The 21,695-nt window shown below is 37.6% G+C and overlaps 1 protein-coding gene across 2 annotated transcripts in view; it reads right to left on the bottom strand.

Moving 5' to 3' along the window:
- clcn2b (chloride channel, voltage-sensitive 2b) overlaps nucleotides 1-21,442 on the bottom strand; it is an 82,133-nt gene extending 60,691 nt beyond the window's left edge. For both annotated transcript variants that reach the window (XM_082179970.1, XM_082179971.1), the window contains exons 1-2: nucleotides 21,179-21,442; nucleotides 1-45 (exon numbers count right to left, since the gene is read on the bottom strand). The exon at nucleotides 1-45 is cut by the window's left edge and continues 109 nt beyond it. In XM_082179970.1, the coding sequence (XP_082036096.1) occupies nucleotides 1-45; nucleotides 21,179-21,229 (96 nt within the window). In that variant the 5' untranslated portion in view covers nucleotides 21,230-21,442. The remainder of the gene's footprint in view (nucleotides 46-21,178) is intronic.
- Between the last annotated feature and the right edge of the window lie 253 nt (nucleotides 21,443-21,695).

Here is a 21,695-nt window from a genome sequence, read left to right as displayed (position 1 = left end):
TTCTTTCGCATAAACACCCAGTTCCTGAGTGTAGCGGCCATACATCTACACACACACACACAGTAAACTCAGGGACACATAGACATGCACATATACAAATGTATTAAATATAATATTTCTTATTTATATATAAAATTATATAAACACACAGAAAATATATAAAATAAATATGTAAAAATAAATAATAATAAAAAAATAAAATAAAATAAAATATATATATATATCAAATATATATTATATAAAAAAATTTAAAAGACATACACATATATATATACACAAAAATACAAACACACACACACACATACATATATATACATAACATATATACAAAATGTTTAATAAAGTGTGTGTGTATAATATATGTGATTATAGAGTAGTGGAAAGACGATGTTTGCGCACTCTTTGTTCTGCTGATGTTCTGCAGATTTTGATTTTCTATTTTTTATGTCTCTGACCTCCAGAGCTCTAAATTTCCACACACACCCAAAAGGCCGAAGGTCAAAGTGCAGCTATCATATTAGTCTTCTTCAGAAACAGGTTTCTTTGTGCCCGACACACACACACACACACACACACACACACACACACACACACACACTCGTATCTGTTAGAAACACAACTTCCCTCTTAATGTTTCCACACAAATTTCACCTCTTTGTTTCAGTTCAGGTACTTTAACGACACCTGATAAACTTACCAACCCAGTGTGTGTGTGTGTGTGTGTGTGTGTGTGTGTGTGTGTGTGTGTGTGTGTGTGTGTGTGTGTCTGTGAGTTTCTGTGTGTGTGTGTGTGTGTGTGTGTGTGTGTGTGTGTGTGTGTGTGTGTGTGTGTGTGTGTGTGTGTGTGTGTGTGTGTGTGTGTGTGTGTGTGTGTGTGTGTGTGTGTGTGTGTGTTGCTCTGTCAGCATTCCACACAGGAGACAGGAAGTGTTTTCCCAGATTTCCCTGCCCTGCTGAAAAGGTGGAATCTAATGTTTGGAAGACCGGAAGTGTCTAGGTTATGATCTGATGAGCAGCGCATCATCAGCTGGTTTCAGCTGTCAATCATCTCGCTTTAAAGCCCTGCAGGAACACTGACTGATCTAAAGTCAACCAGAGGTCAAGGGTTAATAAGATTTACCAATGTTTCTGAAAGAGTCTCTTCTGCTCAGCAAAACTCCACTTATCTGACCACAAATACAGTAAAAATTGTGATTATATATATATATATATATATATATATATATATATATTTAAATATTTTAAATACATTTTAAACAGCTGTTTTCTATGTGAATATACAGTAAAGTGTAATTTATTCCTGTGATCAAAGCTGAATTTTCAGCATCATTACTCCAGTCTTCAGTGTCACTTGATCCTTCAGAAATCAGTATAATATGATGATTTGATGCTCAAGAAACATTTATGATTATTATTTATTATATATTATTATTTTTTTTTATTATTTTTTTTTAAATACACAAACACATTCCTCAGAGTTTCTAGAGCACTACATCACCCTCATACACACACTGATGGGAAAACAGGAGACGGACACACACTTGTCCTTGACGTGACACTCGAACAGATGCAAAAGAATAATTATTTTAAAATGCAGTTTATCAGTCTAGGCTTTTATTACAGCAAAGAGAGAAACAGACAGAAAGTTGAGAGAGTTAAACAGAGTTTTTGTTGGTTTATAAAGTGTTCACAAGGTCACATGACCCACATCAAGACAAAAAATCTTCAAAAGCATGAAGGGAAAATGAGTTATAAAGGCACAGGCCTAAAAACAGACACAATAAAACCATACAAACATGCAGCAACAACAAAGTCCCGGAGAAGGGGAAAGCTATGATTATCGTGTGTGTGTGTGCGTGCGTGCGTGCGTGTGTGCGTGTGTTTGCGTGCAGTTATGCGTCCTAAATGCAGCCGGACAAACCAGACTCGTGACCCCGACCCGACTGACCCCGAGGAACAGTGTTTTTAACCAAAACACAAGAACAACATTTAAAGTAGCAACTTCTGAAAACACTCGTGTCAGAGATCAGAGAGAGAGAGAGAGAGAGAGAGAGAGAGAGATCAGAGAGAGATCAGAGAGAGATCAGAGAGAGAGAGAGAGAGAGAGAGAGAGAGAGAGAGAGAGAGAGAGAGAGAGAGAGAGAGAGAGAGAGAGAGAGAGAGAGAGAGATAAAACAGAGACTTCTTACTGAATGTACAGTTTATTTCACTTCTATTCTATTCTATGGTATATTTTCTATATACATTATGCGTTTAGAAATTAATCAATTAATCTATTATTATGGATTAAAATCAAGGGAAGTCAAGGGAAATTGAAAAACCAATAATAGTTTTGCGACCATTTTCTTTTATTCTCCTATAATTTTGCACTAAATCATGTAGTTTACTATTCTGCACACTTATTATATAATATAATACGTAATTTGCATTTGCAGCTGTACGAGTGGTTGCATGCAGATTTATTAACATTACAAAATAAATCAGAAAACATGCTTGTGCACGCTATTCTTAGTGCAATTTTACCAATAAACAAAAATATCAGATGCATCTTAAAGTAGTGTGAAGTCGAGGCGGCAAAGTGTCTACCTCACACAAGCACGTCTGCTTCATAACACTACGTTAAAAAGCTATCTTTGTGGGCCAACGTGCCGCCACGGCATGGCTCGGCTTTAATAAAAATTAATAAATTAATGACTTATTATGAATTAAATTAAGGGAAGTCAAGGTAAATTGAAACCTCCAATAAGTTTGCGCTTAATCATGTAGTTTACTATTCTGTATATACACTTATTATATAATACAGTTTTTGCATGTGAAGCTGTACGAACAGTTGCATGCAGATTTTTGTACGTTGCAGAAAAAAAAATCAATTTTTTTATTTTTTATTGCAATTTAACCAATAAAGACAATTTTCACATGGATCTTAAAGTTAGTGTGAAGTAGAGGCGGCAGGGCAAAATCACACTGGGATGTGTAGACATGAAACCGCTTCACAAACAGTCTTTTCAACCACACAGTATCGTTCATTCTGTCACAAATATTCAAAAGTACTGGGATAAAAGTTTATAGTTCGGATATAAACACTGATATCTACAGTAGAGATCGAAATAGAGCAAATCCTTTTGAAAGTAACTTTAACGCTTCAAATAACGAGAGTATCATTACATCGTTACACCAGTAGGTGGCGGCAAGTGACTGTTAAAAATGTATGTCAATGAATCATTCACTCTTGAGATTCGGTCAAAAACGCTGATTCATCCAGTAATGAAACAAGTGAAGTATTAATGAGTGAGTCATTGAATCATTGATTCAAGAGATTTGTTCAAAAACACTGATTCATCCAGTAACGAAACAATTGAAGTCTTTATGAGTGAGTCGTTGAATCATTCACTCAAGAGATTTGTTCAAAAAACGCAGATTCATCCAGTAACGAAAAAAGTGAAGTCTTTATGAGCGAGTCATTGAATCATTTGTTCAAGAGATTTGTTCAAAAACACTGATTCATCCATTAATGAAACACTCATTAATACTACAATTGAGTCATTGAATCATTTGTTCAAGAGATTTGTTCAAAAACACTGATTCATCCATTAATGAAACAATTGTAGTATTAATGAGTGAGTCATTGAATAATTTGTTCAAGAGATTTGTTCAAAAACGCTGATTCATCCAGTAACGAAAAAAGTGAAGTCTTTATGAGTGACATTGAATCATTCGTTCAAGAGATTTGTTCAAAAACACTGATTCATCCAGTAATGAAAGAAGTATTTATGAGTGAGTCATTGAATAATTCGTTCAAGAGATTTATTTTTTTAAATATTTCATTCAAATTAAATTAAATTAAACGTTTTAAATAGACTGCAGCAATTAACATTTTGTCAGAACCTCTAGTAAATGATTATGTTTAGTTGTCTGTTCAGAATCGTGCAGCTCTAGTATGTTTATATATTATGCAATATAACAAACAACAGAATAAGAGAGAATTCTTAACGTTCAGTGTTGTGTTTATGCTACTCCTTTTTATTTAGTTGTTTATGCTTGTAATTCTTTAGGTGAGTCTATTAAATGGCAATATTGTATTGAAAACAATCACGGCAATAAGTGCCAAGTACTTTGCAATTCAATTTGAGTGTGTGTGTGTGTGTGTGTGTGTGTGTGTGTGTGTGTGTGTGTGTGTGTGTGTGTGTGTGTGTGTGTGTGTGTGTGTGTGTGTGTGTGTGTGTGTGTGTGTGTGTGTGTGTGTGTGTGTGTGTGTGTGTGTGTGTGTGTGTGTGTCCGTGCAGAAAGAGATTCAAAGAGTCAAATTCTGCCCTTAATAAGTCAGCGAATTCAACCTCAATCCATCACAGACAGCAAACGGTCTGAAGTCAGCTTAACCTGACGCACCTCCTCAACGGGTCACCGAACGCGTGTGTGTGTGTGTGTAGGAACAGTTCATTACCAAACACATCCACGGAAATTCAGACACATTCCTTCGAGTAGCACATTTAGGAATGAGCAAACACACACAGTTTGAGCTGTTAGTGCTGAACTCGCCCAAAGAGGAAAGTGTACATATAAACAAGGGCGAGGAAGAAAAGATGAATTAGAACGAGAGAAAAGCAAGATATACAAGCGAAACAAATACAGATGGACACATGTAGAGAGACAGAAAGGCAGAAGCAGAGAGAGAGAGAGAGAGAGAGAGAGAGAGAGAGAGAGAGAGAGAGAGAGAGAGAGAGATGTTTGGCTGTGTAACAGTAGGTTTATTCATCCTGCAGTGTGAGAAGAATTTTAATTTTTCAGTGAGTGGGAGACACGAACAAAGCGAGAGAGAAGAACGACAGGAAGAACGACAGCAGAAGGAAAGACATGTCGGAACGACCTCCTAAAAGACAGAGAAGAAAAGATTTTTTTGCTGTGTAATTCCTCACACGGCCACAGGGGGCGCTGAAGAGCGACTGATCACAACTGATCAAACAAACAAACAAAACAAATAATATCTGGGTTTCGTTAACAGTTTTATTCTCTTATCTGAGCGAGTTGTTATATTTAGCAACAACTACAGTAAGATGCTAAAAAAAATATCGCTGATGTGGACGCTAATATAGTTATCATTATAGTTATGGTTCTTGGTGTGAACTTGAGTGATAGCTGACGGAGAGAGAGATGGACGGGGTTTGAACTTTGACAGTGTCACAATTATGCTAACAGTGTGAAAACCACAGCTGCATCTCTCCATCCATCTCTCTTTCCAATCGCTGCATCCCGTCTCTGTGAAGTGTGTGTGTGTGAGAGAGAGAGACAGAGGTGTTTGTGGTCCATCTCTGTGGGCGACCGAACACAAAGTGAGCTGTTCCTTCTGCACGTGCTCAGATGCATTACTGTGACACCATTCAGTGCCACAACACACACACACACACGTAGACAGACACACACACACACACACACACACACACTCACTCACTTCACAGACACACACACACACACAGAGGGAGTCTGTCCTAAAGTGTGTGTGTTGTCCTGTGGTGAATGGCACAGTACATCATGTCCATGGTGAGTGTTACAGCTGTGACAATACTGCAACAGAGTGTGTGTGTGTGTGTGTGTGTGTGTGTGTGTGTGTGTGTGTGTGTGTGTGTGTGTGTGTGTGTGTGTGTGTGTGTGTGTGTGTGTGTGTGTGTTGTGAGAGAGAGCAGAGAAACACAAGAAACAGGGAAGAACGAGGAATCGCTCAATGAGTAACATGATATCTGATTGATTTAAATCTAATTTAACAGGACATATTAATGGGGACCTATTATGCACTTTTACAAAGTCCTGATGTAGTTTTTATGCTCTACTAGAACAGGTTTTCCTGCTTGAATGTTGATTATTTTAATTTCCTCATATTCTCCATTGTTGCGGCTCCTCTCTTCCCAGTCTGTCAGTAACGCTCTGTTTACTTGCTGTCTCTATGAAGCTCCTCCTTCTGAAAAGCACACTGTGCTCTGATTGGTCGGCTGGAGCAGTGTGTTGTGATTGGTCGAGGGCTTCGAGTGTGTTTGGAAAATGCCCCGCCCCTTACCATAACCGCCAGTTTAACACACTACTAACTAACTCAACCAGGCCCCGCCCCTTTATTCTGCGTATGCAATATAAATTAATTATGCAGAAATGGGTTGTAATATTAAAGGTTGGCATCAGTTACTCGATTTTATTATTTACACTTTAACAAAAGAAACCAGTTTTTGTATAATTAAGTATGTTAATGCTACTTGTTTACTGCTGTAATACTATAAAATCTTCCATCCACCAAGTTATTAACTAGTTATAAACTCTGAATTGCGAGAAAAAAAAAGTCAGAATTGCAAGTTTATATGTCGCACTCCTGACTTAAGATATAAACCCACAATTACCTTCATTTCTTACTTAAATACATTTTTATTTATATTTGATATTATTAAATCAGGTTAAACTGACAGAGGTGCGCTGAGTGATGCGTCTGAGATCAGTTTCTGTGGTGGACTTACAATAAAACAACATTTCATATTCAGAAAGAGATGGAAAAGCTGGGACCATGATGTGCTGACAGCACTCTAACACACACACACACACACACACACACACACTCACGCGCACACTCACGCGCTCACTCACGCGCTCACTCACGTCCATTAAGTTATTAGGAGCGTCTTCTTAATGTGAACTTAAGACGGTAGGATGGAAAAGAACAGGAGGGGAAGATATAAACAATAATGGAAAGATGGAAAAGATAAAAGATGATAAGAAGTTGATGGGAACACTGATAAAGAATAAACAAAGGGGAAAATATAGTTATGCAAGACATACACACACACACACACAATTGACTTTTGTCTGACATTTAGGGAATTAACAGGAATTAACTTTGTTTCTTCACACGTGACGAGATAATTCTCCATTTACACTGAAACAATTTAGACTGTGTGTGTGTGTGTGTGTGTGTGTGTGTGTGTGTGTGTGTGTGTGTGTGTGTGTGTGTGTGTGTGTGTGTGTGTGTGTGTGTGTGTGTGTGTGTGTGTGTGTGTGTGTGTGTGTCCGCGTGTGAGTGTGTGCATGAGTGCGAGTGTGTGTGTGTGTGTGTGTGTGTGTGTGTGTGTGTGTGTGTGTGTGCGCGAGAACACATAAATCTCAGGATTTGGTTTCATATCTGTGTCTTAATAAAAGCTTGAGGAACAAGAACATTCTCTGAAGCCAAAACAATACAAAAAGAACAAAAAAACAATTACACAACAATAACACTAAAGCCTCCGTACAAAACCAGGCAGACACTCCTCCTGGGTCTCAGACGCACACATTTAAACACACACACGTATGCAAATTGTTTAAAAACATGGAATTTTTCAGAAAGTTTAAAGTAAAAAGAAATAAAAAAAATGTGTATGATAATTCATTGAAAATGAATACAAATATTACTTTTCATCAAATTTAAAGTTCAAATTGTATTAAAAACATTTAAGTATGGTAACTTTTTTAATTAACTTTATAATAAAAAATATTTTATATATAATTTTATAATTATATTTAAGTTAATTTAAAAAAATGTAAGTTTTGTAAAGTATGGTAACATGAATGCAAATATGTGTGTAATTTGTTTGTAAATTAAATTTAAAGTTATAACTTCAAAGTTAATAAAAAAATTTAAGTATGGTAACAATAACGCAAATATTACACAATTTATCAAATTAACTATAAAGTTAAAAACTTTAAAGTCAATAAAAAATTAAGTCTTGTAAAGTAACATGAATGCTAATATATAATACACAATTTTTGTATTTTTTTTGAAAATTTATACTTTTATCGTTACTTTAAGAATATGATCTGTGAGCTAATAAATGTGGTTGTGGGCGGAGCTATGAGATGAAAAGAACCAATCAGCTTCCGGGAACAAATAAAACATTATTATTAGACAGCGACCGGCCGGAGAGACAGACAGATGTGAGACAGACAACATCTGCAGCGCTGCACAACACACACACACACTTACACACGGAGAATATCTGACACTCCTCTATTATGACATCTATAACTCTAGCTAGTTAAGCACTGGTTTTGTCTTATTGCAAGACTGCAATTCTTGCATCCAGGCTAATCCAAATCGCTGATTAAATCTGTTCTTTCTAAAGACACTGGACGCTTGCTTTTGTGTCCGAGTATTAACTGTGTGTGTGTGTGTGTGTGTGTGTGTGTGTGTGTGTGTGTGACTGTGTGTGTGTGACTGTGTGTGTGTGTGTGTGTGTGTGTGTGTGTGTGTGTGTGTGTCTCACAGCGGATTACAGAGGAATGCAGACAGAGTTTTCCAGAGGTTATCAAGCGCTGTGATTCCTGTGAAATCTCCTGAACACTTTCACTGAACCCACGCCTCCTCTTCTCAGAACTCAGGTCCTTCAGTGACGCAACATGCTCATGGACACAGGTGAGAGTGTGTACCAACAGTACAAGGCGTGCTAAACAACAAAAGGAGCTTAACTTTTGTAACCGCTAATAAGCAGTTTCAGGGAGTAACTTACTACTAGTGAGGATACAAATGAGCCAACATCTGTCAGAAGTGTGACAGTTTTCAAAACAAAGCAGCTTTTTAAATGACAAGCAATGGTGTAGTGCATAAAAACTAGGGCTGGGACCATACACCTCCTGATTCAATACTATCATGATACGATATTGCAATATATTGCAATTTTTTTAACACTAGACCATTGGGAAAAGTTAAATCATACACTTATACATGATGTATAAGATGAATCATATTTACAAAAACAAATCATCACATCTTTCTGACTTATTTCAGAAGCATCATACAGTACTACAGTCTCTTGAAAAAATGATTCAATAACAAATAAATTTTTTAACTGTCACTTGTCGCCACCTACTGGCGAAACAATGTAATCGATAAATGCGTTATTTTAAGCACCAAGTTTCTATCAAAAGCTGATTTTGATCGCTATCGCAGACATCAGTGTTCATATTTGAGCTTTAAACTTTTATCCAAGTACTTCTATGATCATTTTAACTATTGCGTCACAGAAATAATGAAACTATGAGGTTGAAAAGACTGTTTGTGAAGCTGTTTCATGACGACTCTCTCCGGGTCTCTGAATGTTGCGATATGATTTTGTCAAAGTTTAATAGACAGACGAATTGAAAGATTGTGTGGGTGTTTAAATGGAGATCACAGTATTTAAAGATGAATCGTGCAGCTCTACTGTTTTATCTCTCTCTCAGTATCTGAGCAGCGCGAGGGCTTTCAGTGCGTTCAGTCTCGCGTCACTTCCACGCGAACACTTGTGATGTTACGACACTCAACACTCATAGATAACGACACACTTCTGTGGGAACGAAAGTGGCTAACTTCTGTCAACCTCGTCTACAAGCAAGGAGCAAAGGACACAAATAAAGCAATTGAATTTGAATTATTATAGATTCTGGAATAAAAAAAACGATTTTAGAATCGTAAAAAATAAAATAATAATAATAATAATAATAATAAAATAAAATAAAATAAAATAAAATAAAATAAAATAAAATAAATTAAATTAAATTTTTTCTCCCAGCCCTAATAAAAACTAGGGGTGTAACGATATTTAAACCGAACAGAAAAACCTCGACAGTACACCGCGATACTCTCGAACACGACCCTTCCAGCCCTAGACTATTGTTGAGGTTGACCTCACTTTACCTTATGTCACAAAACTAATTTTTCTTCCTTGACATTTGATTAAATAGTAATTAGGGGGTGTAACGACATGTATTCGTCCCGCGAATTTTCATGTGTCTGTGTACCTATATGACGAATACAGCGAGCCTGACCACCAATAATCGCAATCAGCTCCACGTTTTGTTACTTTTGATAAGAAACAAAGTGTCATTTTTCAAACTGAGTCCATTTTCTCATGAAATTCAAACAATAAATGCCGTTTTGACGCTCTTTAATGTGGCATGACAAATCACTATATAGGTGCCATCTCTTCCTAATAAAGATGAATGAACATCTGAAGGCATGTTCAGATACAGTACAACTTACTGAAACGTATTATTTCTCGTGTAATCGCCCAATCAGTGTTTCGACGGCGGAGAGACCGTAAAACAGCTTGTAAACAAAATCCCACATAGCATTACATTTACCTCAGGACAGTCATTCTGTTTCCACAGCTTGTTAGTCAGCTAGAGAAATTAACTTTCTCTAAATATATGCATTATATACATATATATATATATATATATATATATATATATATTCAATATGTCTCTGATGTCCCCAGAGTGTGTGTGTGAAGTTTTAGCTCAAAATACCCCACAGATATTTTTATATAGCATGTTAAAGTTGTCACTTTTTGAGGGTGAGCAAAAACGCACCGTTTTTGTGTGTGTCCCTTTAAATGCAAATGAGCCGCTGCTCCCGGCACAGGGGGCGGAGCTTCAAGAGCTTGTGTCCTTTTACCTCACACACACATGCACTTAAAATTTCAAAAACGTTTAGCCTTATGTTCAAACCGGAGTCAGACAATGATGGAGAGACTCAAGAAGAAGTGACAACATGTAGAAGCAACAGGACATTTCTGAATGGTTAGTTGATGAGTTTATGTAGCTGATGTGTAGTTATCTTCTAGTCATTGATTAGCATATTCTGTCATGATAATCTATAAATCGTGTTCAGGGGGCGGGTTTATGCAAATTCTAGGGTTGGTGATGTCACTAACCCGGGAGGAATGTGGTGTAGTCTCTACCAGCCGTTTGTTGTAGTCCTTAAAAAGCGATTTCTTTAAAAGCAAATATCTCCCTTTGCTTTGAACTTTGAGCGTCGTAACTTTGCAGATGTTGTTTATGCTCAAACAGCAACATTACACACTAACTAAAGTTAGAAAAGTGAAATCATAATCAACCACCCCTTTAATGATGTCTTGATTATTTAATGTAGGCTATGTTTAAAATATGCCAATGACAGTCACTGTGTCGCCTGACTGATAAGCCTATTTCAACAACGAATTGAAGTAAAAACAATAATTTTTCATAATTTTTTTTAATTTGAGTGTTGATTATTAATATCTAAAAAAATAAATAGCAACTTTAATTTAGGCTAATAGTTTTGGCTCAGTTGTTAACCTTCAATATTATAGTAATGTGCAAGTAAGGGCTCCCTAAATGTACAGCATTAGATCATTTGTTTTCCCTTAAGAAACTTTTAACTTTAACTGAATCATTTAAAGACCGCTGTATCTTTACACCCCTAATAAAAACACTATACTTTGCTGATTTTTGGCAAACAAACAAACATGCATACTAAAATGACTGCAATGAATTGCAATGAACATGCATGGAACGATATTGCATGTATTTTTTGAATGGGTTCACAGATGAAGCGATCAGGGTTTGGTGTCGGGACACACACTGGTGTTTTCAGCAAACAAGGACATTAATTCTGTTGTGGAAAATCTTTGGTTACATTTAACATCTCAACATGCAGCAAGAGACACATTTACATTGAACACAATGAGACGTTTCCTCCAAACACGGCACTGTTTACACCCACGCCAACTTCAACTTAGCCAAGCTGAGATTCAGTGTGTGTGTTTGGAGGACGGCATCACAATCCCTTTATTTATGCAATGAGGTTATTAAACACGAGTCACAGCGGACAAACTATACAGTCATAATATAACACAGCCTAAAATGCTTTTATAATAGTGACAATATAGTCAAACTATTAGGAGGACACAAATTACAAAACACTTTACAGTAAGCTCTGATTCGTTGGTGCTGCAGAATATTAGTTAATGTTCATTTCAACATTAACTAATGCATTTTAGAATCAAAAGTTGTATTATTTGTTAATATTAGTCAATGCACTTTGAACCAACATGAATAAACAATGAACAGATATTAATAAATGCTGTAAAAACGGTTCATTATTAATTTATGTTTGATAATGCAAATGAGATCTTTTGAAAGTGTCACCATTATTTTAGGCAAACTGATGATGTATAATTATTTTTGGACAATAAAAAATAATAATGAAAAAAAATATATTAAAAAAATTATAATAATAAATATATATTTTTTTTATTTTTTTTTATTTTTTTAAGAAATTAATACTTTATTCAGAAAGGACTCATTAAATTGATCAAAAGTGACAGTAAAGGCCTTTGTACGTTGTTACAAAATATTTCTAATATTTTAAATAACTGCTGTTTTCTATTTCAAATAAATGCTGTAAAGACTGGAGTAATGATGCTATATAGATGCTATATAGTATGTTTCTATATCTATATATTGTATTTGTATAAGTATATCTTTATATTTGTATTGATGTAATACAAAAAGTTATAAAAAAAATACTGTAATGAAAATCACTTTGAGAAAATCAACTGAGAAAAATGAAAAACATCCAAAGAAAAACATCTAGACAAATTACATTGATGACAATAACTTTTTGTCATCAAAATAAGCAAAAAGTCCCAATATAGTTCAAAAATAGTCCACAAACAGCTAAAATAGCTTTACTTTCTTTAAGCAAAATTTAAGTGATTTATATTTTTTCTCTTGAATGATGTCAAAATGTCAATGATATTGTAAGATGAACAACATTAATGAGGTCTAAACCTAAACGCGTTCACATCCAGCATGTTTGTTGCATTGACACTTTCTATCCTCCACCTCTAAACCTTCACACAAACCTTTGAACATGTTCAATAACACATTATTAACTCTATATATTAATCTGTGTTGCTTCTCTGCTGCTCTTCACAAAGTTCTCTCTGAGAGGAAAAGGTTCTAAACAGAATCTTCAAGGGTTCCGTCACGGGAACATTTTATGGATTTAGTTTTGATTTATTATGTTTGTTGCAATACATTTTTAATTGTAATTAAAAAAATAATTAAACCGCTCGTACATTCTGTATCTCTAGAAAACAACTGAAATAACCTGTCAAACATGAAAGTATTATGTAATCATTTAAGACCTTTTGGCATAAAGAGTTCTTTAAAACAGAGTCAAGAACCCCTGAATTCTATATAGAACCACATTGAACTTTTTTTTTTTTTTTTTGAGTGCTGATTTTAGATTTTACTGTAGTTTTAGGGACATTTAGGCAAATCCTGGCATACACACATTCAGTTCAGTGGTGTACTGGGAAAAACACCCTCATTAAATCTTATCATTGAGTCTCACACCCAGAGACACACACCTGAGAGAACTCTCTATGCGTGTGTGTGTGTGTGTGTGTGTGTGTGTGTGTGTGTGTGTGTGTGTGTGTGTGTGTGTGTGTGTGTGTGTGTGTGTGTGATCCGCCTCTGTCTTTTCACCATGGTTCCCGTGAGAGATGGAGTGAATGAATGAATAAAGGAAAAAAGTGAATCTTTCACTCCCAGACACCAGAGAGACAGACAGAGAGAGAGAGAGAGAGAGAGAGAGAGAGAGAGAGAGAGAGAGAGAGAGAGAGAGAGAGAGAGAGAGAGAGAGAGAGAGAGAGAGAGAGAGAGAGAGAGCTGGATTGGTACAGTATTTCTCGCTCTACAAAAGAACACGTATCCATGACGACCACGTTCACATCAGCCCACTGGCCCAATAGAAACATCTAAAGATTGATGGAGAAGCTCTGGACACGGTCCAGAAGAAAGCTGTTTTTATCCCACTCTCTCCCTCACACACACACACACACACACGGAAGAGGGCATTCTCAACTGCAGGAAATTGTGAAAGAGCCAAAGAAAGAGAAATTACAGCCAGAGGCTGTTTGCAGGTGTTCAGAGAGAACTATAAACAAAGACGTGTGTGTGTGTGTGTGTGTGTGTGTGTGTGTGTGTGTGTGTGTGTGTGTGTTGCACCAGATCAAATTACGTGAGAATCTTTGTGTTTACGGGATATCACACAAATGTATTCAGATTAGCAGCTTTGTCAGGTCAAGTCACCTTTATTTTTATAGCGCTTTATATAATAGAAATAGTTTCAAAGCAGCTTTACAGAAACAAACAGGAAAGTAATCGATGCAAACTTCAAATATGAGACAAATTCTGCTATAAAGCAGCTCTAAAAAGATAACAGCGTCATTATTCAGCTCAATTCGGTTCGGTTCATGGTAGCATATCACACTTGTAGTTCAGTTCTCTTGGTTCTTTTGGTCACGACCAAAAATAAAGTGATAAATTTTGTCCTGGTTCGCTTAGTTGTTCACCTTTAAGCCTTAACCTAATGATATGAAACAAAAAACGGCGTTTATGACGGAACTTACTGAACATTCAAAATAATGCTGCGCGTTAAATGTGCTCATTGTCTGTGTGTACATATGATGGTATTTTTACCAGCTGAGAACTCAAAGAATGCTGTGTTGCGTTCATTTTACAGGCAAACTGCAACAGAGTTCATTTGGAAATGGACCGAGACCCATCTTTTCAGCGTCTCGGTCCTCGTTTGGTTCGGAGGGCAGCGTTCACACTCACTGAAATGAACTGCACTAACAGAGAAACCGCAAGAGTGTTCTTTTTAATCCAACCAAACATGCAAAGTGTGAACACACCCTAAGACCTCAACTAAGACCTCAACGTGGCAAGGAACCCAAACTCCATCAGGTGACAGAAATGGAGAAAAAACATTGCGAGACACACACACACACACACACACACACACACACACACACACAGACGGATAGTCAACAGAGAATACTGTCTGAGCCTGAAAACACAGAAAGCGTCAAACAATATCAAATTACAAGAAACAGTGCCAGAAAGAGTCTGATGCATAATTACACACAAAAATATCAAGTTTCCTCAAAACAACAAGTTCTACTTGACACATTCTCCTGGAGTCAGGGTGGAAAGGTTTGCAGGTGAATCTCAGTCCAACACCAAAAGAAATAAGAAAATATTCTGCTTTAGCAACATTACACCACCATTGAGGACCATCAAGAGTTTTATTTGCACTGCAACACTGTTTTCATGACAATTACGCACATTTCTAAATAACTCATTAAAGTAATGCAGAAAAAAAATATTATTAAAATTATGCATTTGTACATTTGTTTTACTGCCTATAAATGTATGCAGATTTATAAATAAATTAATGCTGTGGTGCCGTGACCCGGATAGATTTAGGTTTAGAAGAGTTTAACAGAGACCAGCTAGCGACTGATGCTAGAGGTTGCGGTCTTTAAAGTCATTGTTAGCGTGCCCTCCTCCCATGTCGGAAATCCCAGTTTGAATCCTGCTCGGAGCTGTGCGAAAAGAACCGGAGGGGTTACATTGGTGCCGTGACCCGGATGGGAGTGATGTTTAGGGGGGTGAATGTAACAGAGACCAACTAGTGACTGATGCTAGAAGCTGCAGTCTTTAAAGTCTTTGTTAGCGCTCCCACCTCCCATGTCGGAAATGCCAGTTTGAATCCTGGTCATAGCGGTGAAAGTACAACTGAAGGGGTTACAGTGGTGCCGTGACCCGGGTGGGAGTGAGGTTTTCAGTGGGGAGTGTAACAGAGGCCAGTTAACGATTGACGCTAGAGGCTGCTGTCTTTAGCGTCCATGTTAGTGCGCTCGCCTCCCATATCGGAAACGCCAGTTCGATTCCTGCTCGGAGCGGAGCGAGTAGAACCGAAGGGATTACAGTGGTGCCGTGACCCAGATGGGAGTGAGGTTTAAGGAGTGAATGTAACAGCCCAGGGTCAATTCCTCCATGGGCGTTTGAGCTTGATTCATGCCCAGGAATGGTGCACCCTGCCTGGGATGCACTTTGAGAAAACCAGCCTGTCTTTTTCTGGAGGTTTCATACTTCCAGAGCTCCACCGCGGTGGAATCTGGATTTTAAACCCACCCAGAGTGACTGAGTGGGACTCACGATGAGGAGGGACACCCTGCTCTGCACCTTCTTACCCTCTCCACGACAACACCCCGAGGGTCCATTTTTTGACCGCCTTTGCTAGAAATCGAGCTCCAGTAGGCATACGGATCTGTCTGTGCCCGGGACTGAGGCACCCTCCCTGGGCTGGCCAGGCAGGTCTGAGAGCATGGAGCTTTGAACCCACTCAAGGTCTGTGTGGGTCCTAACGCCCCAGTATAGTAATGGGGTCATTATACTGTCAAAGAGCACCGTCCTTCGGATGAGACGTTAAACCGAGGTCCTAACTTTCTGTGGTCATTAAAAATCCCAGGATGTCCTTCGAAAAAAAGAGTAGGGGTTTAACCCCAGCATCCTGGCCAAATTTGCCCATTGGCCTCTGTTCATCATGGCCTCCAAATCATCCCCATATACTGATTGGCTTCATCACTGTCTCCTCTCCACCAATAAGCTGGTTTGTGGTGGGTGTTCTGGCGCAATATGGCTGCCGTCGCCTCATCCAATGCTGCACATTGGTGGTGGTTGAGGAGATTCCCCCTTCCATATGTAAAAGCCCTTTGAGTACCCAGAAAAGAGCTATATAAATGTGACGAATTAGTTATTATTCAAGAGGCGCAATAGCAACAGCACCCACCTCCCATGACGGAGACTCCAGTTCGAATCCCACTTGGAGTGCGAGTACAACCGGAGTGGGAGTACAACCGGAGTGGTTGCAGTGGTGCCGTGACCCGGATGGGAATGAGGTTTAAGGGGGGGTGAGAGTAACTGAGGCCAGCGACTGACACTAGAGGCTACGGTGTTTAAAGTCCTCGTTAAGCGCCCCCACCTCCCATGTCAGAAAAGCCCGTTTGAATCCCGGTCATAGTGGTGAAAGTACAACCGGAGGGGCTACAATCGCATCAAATCTTTGAAAGAAATTAAGCATTTTAATTGAATTACTTAATAGGTACTAAAACATACAACTGTATATCCTGCCTTTTTTGATAAGTTATGTCTACTTTTAGATTTACCAGCCCTAAATAACATGCCGAACACAACAAACTGTGGTTGGTCACGTTACATGTCAGTCTGACTAACTCTTTTCTGGTCTGGATGGTTATTGGTTAAAATTAGCTGCAATGTGGACCACAATTTATAGCCAGAGTCAAAAAGTCTAACAATACAAGACTAAAAGAGTTGGAGAGGTAAATACATTCATTATGAGCTGCGGGTGGGTTTTATCTGCTGTTGGTCTGGTCACATAATAAGAGGAAATATGTCGATGAATTGTTTTGATCTGCGTGACCACACATTTATTACAGTTCTGACACACACGCATGGATCTTTGATTTGGACCATGTCTTTGTTTACTGGGTGCGGAGTCGTACTCTTTCATTGAATGTGGTTTGTTTTCCTTACTTTCTTCTCTCTTTTTCAGACTTGTCATTTAATTCCTTTAAATGTTCGGCAGCGGGAATGAACTCACTCACCACATTACTGATGAGAGATTCATCATTCCTGCAGCAAAGCGTGCGTGTGTTTGTTCACTTTTATTCTGGGCTGCTTTGCATGTGATCAAAAGGATGTTAAATTAACACTTGCATGCAAAATTAATACATGATACATAAATAATGCACTTTTTAAGCAGATGGACACCAGTTTACTGAAATGCAAAAAAATTTTTTTTTAGATATTTGTACTTGAAAACAAGACAAAAATACTGAGTGAGGACATCCGTCATTTTGCAGATACTTTTTAATCCAAGATTAAATGACAGAAAGTGCAGGTTTACTAGGGTAACCAGAGGTTAAAAGCTCATCAGGCATCTCTGTAACTCTTCAACCTACGCGAGATTGAACCTGCGACCTTTGGGTTTCTGGACAAAAGCACTAGACTCTCTCTCCTTGAATTTATTGGTGGTTTTATTTTATATTTTATTATTACATTAGTGTTGTCTTAACGAATTTAACAACTTTTTAAAATAACTTTGAGCATTAATAAAAAAAACAATAAAACTATATTGTATTTAAAAACTACAATATTGTATGTAAAATATATGATACTATAATATAGCAAACCAAAAATAAAAAAATTGTGTAATAAATCAAATATTTAAAGCTGCCGTCGGCAACATTTTTTTGATCATATTCAGTGTAATCGACACTATAATCCGACAGAACAACATAAATAAGGTGGTTTTAGAAAAAAACCCGAGCTTCTAACTCCACCTGGAGCGTGTTATTTGTTTTGCAAAAATCCAGCGCTCCCGCTTCATCAGGTCCAATCAGCGCAGGGGGGTGTGAGATCTGACTGTCAATCACAGGTCGTGCACACGCCACAGATCCCCTCTCCCTCGCGCAGACGCGCACGTTACAATATCACATGCACACGCCACGCCTGAAGTTCGCCTGGAGATTGCATGAAGCGTGATGGCGGAGAGAAAATCTACTAACAAGCTTCCAGTTCCTCGGTTATTGCTATCTATGGATAGATTAGCCAGGGCAGCCTACCTCCGAGTCCATGGTGTTGATAGATGCTGAAGAGACGGACGCGTTCACAGAAAATCAGGTACACACGCACAGTGACGCACTGACGAGCACGACCTCGATGGGAGGGTGCTCGCTGGTAGTGGGGAGGGGCATGAGAGTTGTAAACATTCAAAATTTTGGCTAATCGACCCAATCTGCCAGACTTGCCGACGGCAGCTTTAAAATAATATAAAAAATATTTAAAATATAGCATAATAAAACAAATATAAAATACAGTATAATAAACAAATATTTTAAATAATATAATATAAAAACAAATATTTCCAAAAAATATAGTATAAATAAACAAATAAAATGTTGTATAATAAAACAAATATTTTAATAATATATAATGTAATAAAACAAATATTTTCAAATAATATAGTATAGCAAAACAAATATAAAATATAGCATAATAAAAAAAATATTTTATCCTAAAGATTTATTTTTGCATGTGACATTACCATGTTTTTATACTTTTAAAAAGGTGAAATCAGCTGCTAGACGCCCATTATAGAGTGTTTTACAGAATTAATTTCTGTGGAAATCGGCAGCATGTCAGATAAGTTTGTATATTCTTTTAACAATTTGGCATTCTAACGATGGATTGGATGATTGACAGCTGTCAGTCAAACGACTATATGAACATCAAGATTCAGAGAGCCCATGTGAGAGAACATTCCCATACATGTTATACACTTATTACCTCACGTGAAGATCAAGAGCAAAACTAATCAATAACCCCATGTGTGTAAGTGTTATCTGAAGACGACTCTTATCTGTTACTATGAACAATGGAAATACACACGCGATTTATTGATTCAGTTATTCCAGGATTACACCTAGACATCGCAACACGGCGATAATAATTATAATAATTAATAACCTATGGACATCAGCAGATCTGACGTGATTTATGAGTGTTTCAATAACAGGTTTCCCTCTAATAATGAGGGCATGATTTATGAAGCGTAATGAGATAGTGGATCTCAAAACAAGTGCGTGTTAATGTTTGTACCAGAACCAAAACAAGACATCAGCTCGACTGGAACGGACAACTGGGTTTGTGAGACAGAGAGAAAGGATGTTATGTAAAACTAAAGTTCCTGTTCTCCTTTAAACCCATTAACTGTCTTTCAGTACCCACAATGCATTTCTGCACAGGGTGCCTCACGACCCGGTGCTGAATACCGAACGAGAGAAAGTCTGCATGAGATCTTCTGCACTGCAAGGGTTCAAAATTGCTCCAGATAATGAAGAACGAGACTAAACGAGACTAAAGGGAGACAGTCAGAACAGAACAGAATGAAAATCACAAACAATCTGTGAAAATTATGTAACGGAGCATTTTACACCATCCAGATACATTCTTAATGGATTAATATGGGAATTACGGAAGTATGCGGAAGTAAAACAGGTTGAGAAAAGCTATTAATATTGGCAGTCGTGAGAAATGCATCTTTAGATTTGATTAAAGGCCAATAATGAATCATAAAAGATGTTTTAAAATCAGAGACACACTGATACTGTGTGTGTCCATCGCTCAGTTCTCAGCCTGTCTCTTTCAGACCAGCTAAAATACAAAGGCCTTTGTGTGTGTGTGTGTGTGTGTGTGTGTGTGTGTGTGTGTGTGTGTGTGTGTGTGTGTGTGTGTGTGTGTGTGTGTGTGTGTGTGTGTGTGTGTGTGTGTGTGTGTGTGTGTGTGTGTGTGTGAGATTGTGTTGATTCAGCAGAGTTCCTGTTTGCGTAAATACTGATACAGAATCGTTATCTTCCTTTTGAACTAATGATAAAGACATTTATGGCCAATGACTTCTGCGCACACGCGCACACACACATACACACACACACACACACACACACACACGTTTACTTAAATATTTTTTAATATTAATATTAATATTACTATACAATTTACTTATACTATTTCAATAGAGACATATGCTAGACATACATTTAGACACAAAACTCATGTAAAAAATAATAATAATATAATAATCATAAATGTTTCTTGAGCAGCAAATCATCATATCAGAATGAAGGATCATGTGAGAATGAAGGATCATGTGACACTGAAGACTTCTTTCAAAAACATGAAAGAAAATATTAATTATTCTGTCTATACACTAAGTATAGAGGGTGTGTACATTACACAGATAAATTAATTAATCATCAAACTTTAATGGCTGATTATACTGTGAAATATATATTAATGTGTGTGTGTGTCTGTATAAATGTGTGTGTGTGTGTGTGTGTGTGTGTGTATGTGTGTGTGTGTGTGTGTGTGTGTGTGTGTGTGTGTGTGTGTGTGTGTGTGTGTGTGTGTGTGTGTGTGTGTAGTGAAGAAGAGAGAAAGACAGCTACACTGAAAGATGCAGGGAGAGAAAAAGAAGAGAAAGAAAGACAGATATAAACAGAAGGAGAGAGGGAGATTGTCTCTGATTCACGCTCATCACGTTATGGTTTATGAATCATGATTGTTCCTCAATTTAGACATGAACTAAAAACAGACAGAGATTAAAATAGCCTAAACGCTCACAATAAAAATACAAAAATTAACTAACTTTAGCTGGACAATAACTTTAATCTAGATCTGCTGGAAAGCCAAACAATCTCTGTTACTGTACTCTCCTATTATCACTGTAAAGCTGCTTCATCTATATTGTTAAAAGCGCTGTATAAATGAAGGTGACTTTACTCATCAACAGCTCAAGAGTCACACACACACACACACACACACACACACACACAACTGACAGCTCTAACAGCAGAAGATATCTGATAACACACACTCAATCAAAGTCTCTCAGATAACACACGAAAACAGAACAGAGAAGGAGAACAAGACTTACCAAAGTTTGCTCATACTGGAGCGCGCGCTGATCTGTTCCGTCCACAGCCATGACTGCAGCTCTCACACACTCACACACACACACACACTCACTCACTCACTCACACAGACGGAGAAGAGATCAAAAACAACAGATCTCTCTCTCCACACACATTCAGGCACATAAATGTGAGCGTGAAAATGCGGCGAGCGGCGCGTCGGAGCGTCAGCGCGGCTCTTGTGTAATAATGACACGCAGACTTCTGTGTGTTTGGTGTGTGAAAGAAGTTTGTGTTCAGCTGAACGGGAGGCGGGGCTTACAGACAGAAGCTCCGCCCACTGTGCGCGCGGCCTGCGCCTACAAACATTTTTTTTATTTTTTTTATTAATACCATGAACCAGAACAATACAATGAGACATAATCATTCAAATTAAAGTAAAAATAATAATAAAGTAAAATAAAATAAAACAGTGCCAGAGGACAAGAACAAAAAATTATAACAAACAACAGAAAAGGGTGTTACTTTATACAACATCGT

Source organism: Leuciscus leuciscus (assembly GCF_965113295.1).
Source record: "Leuciscus leuciscus genome assembly, chromosome: 9".
NCBI lineage: Eukaryota > Metazoa > Chordata > Actinopteri > Cypriniformes > Leuciscidae > Leuciscus > Leuciscus leuciscus.
The sequence above is the reverse complement of the archived record's forward strand: the minus strand, read 5'-3'. Positions and strand labels throughout refer to the sequence as shown.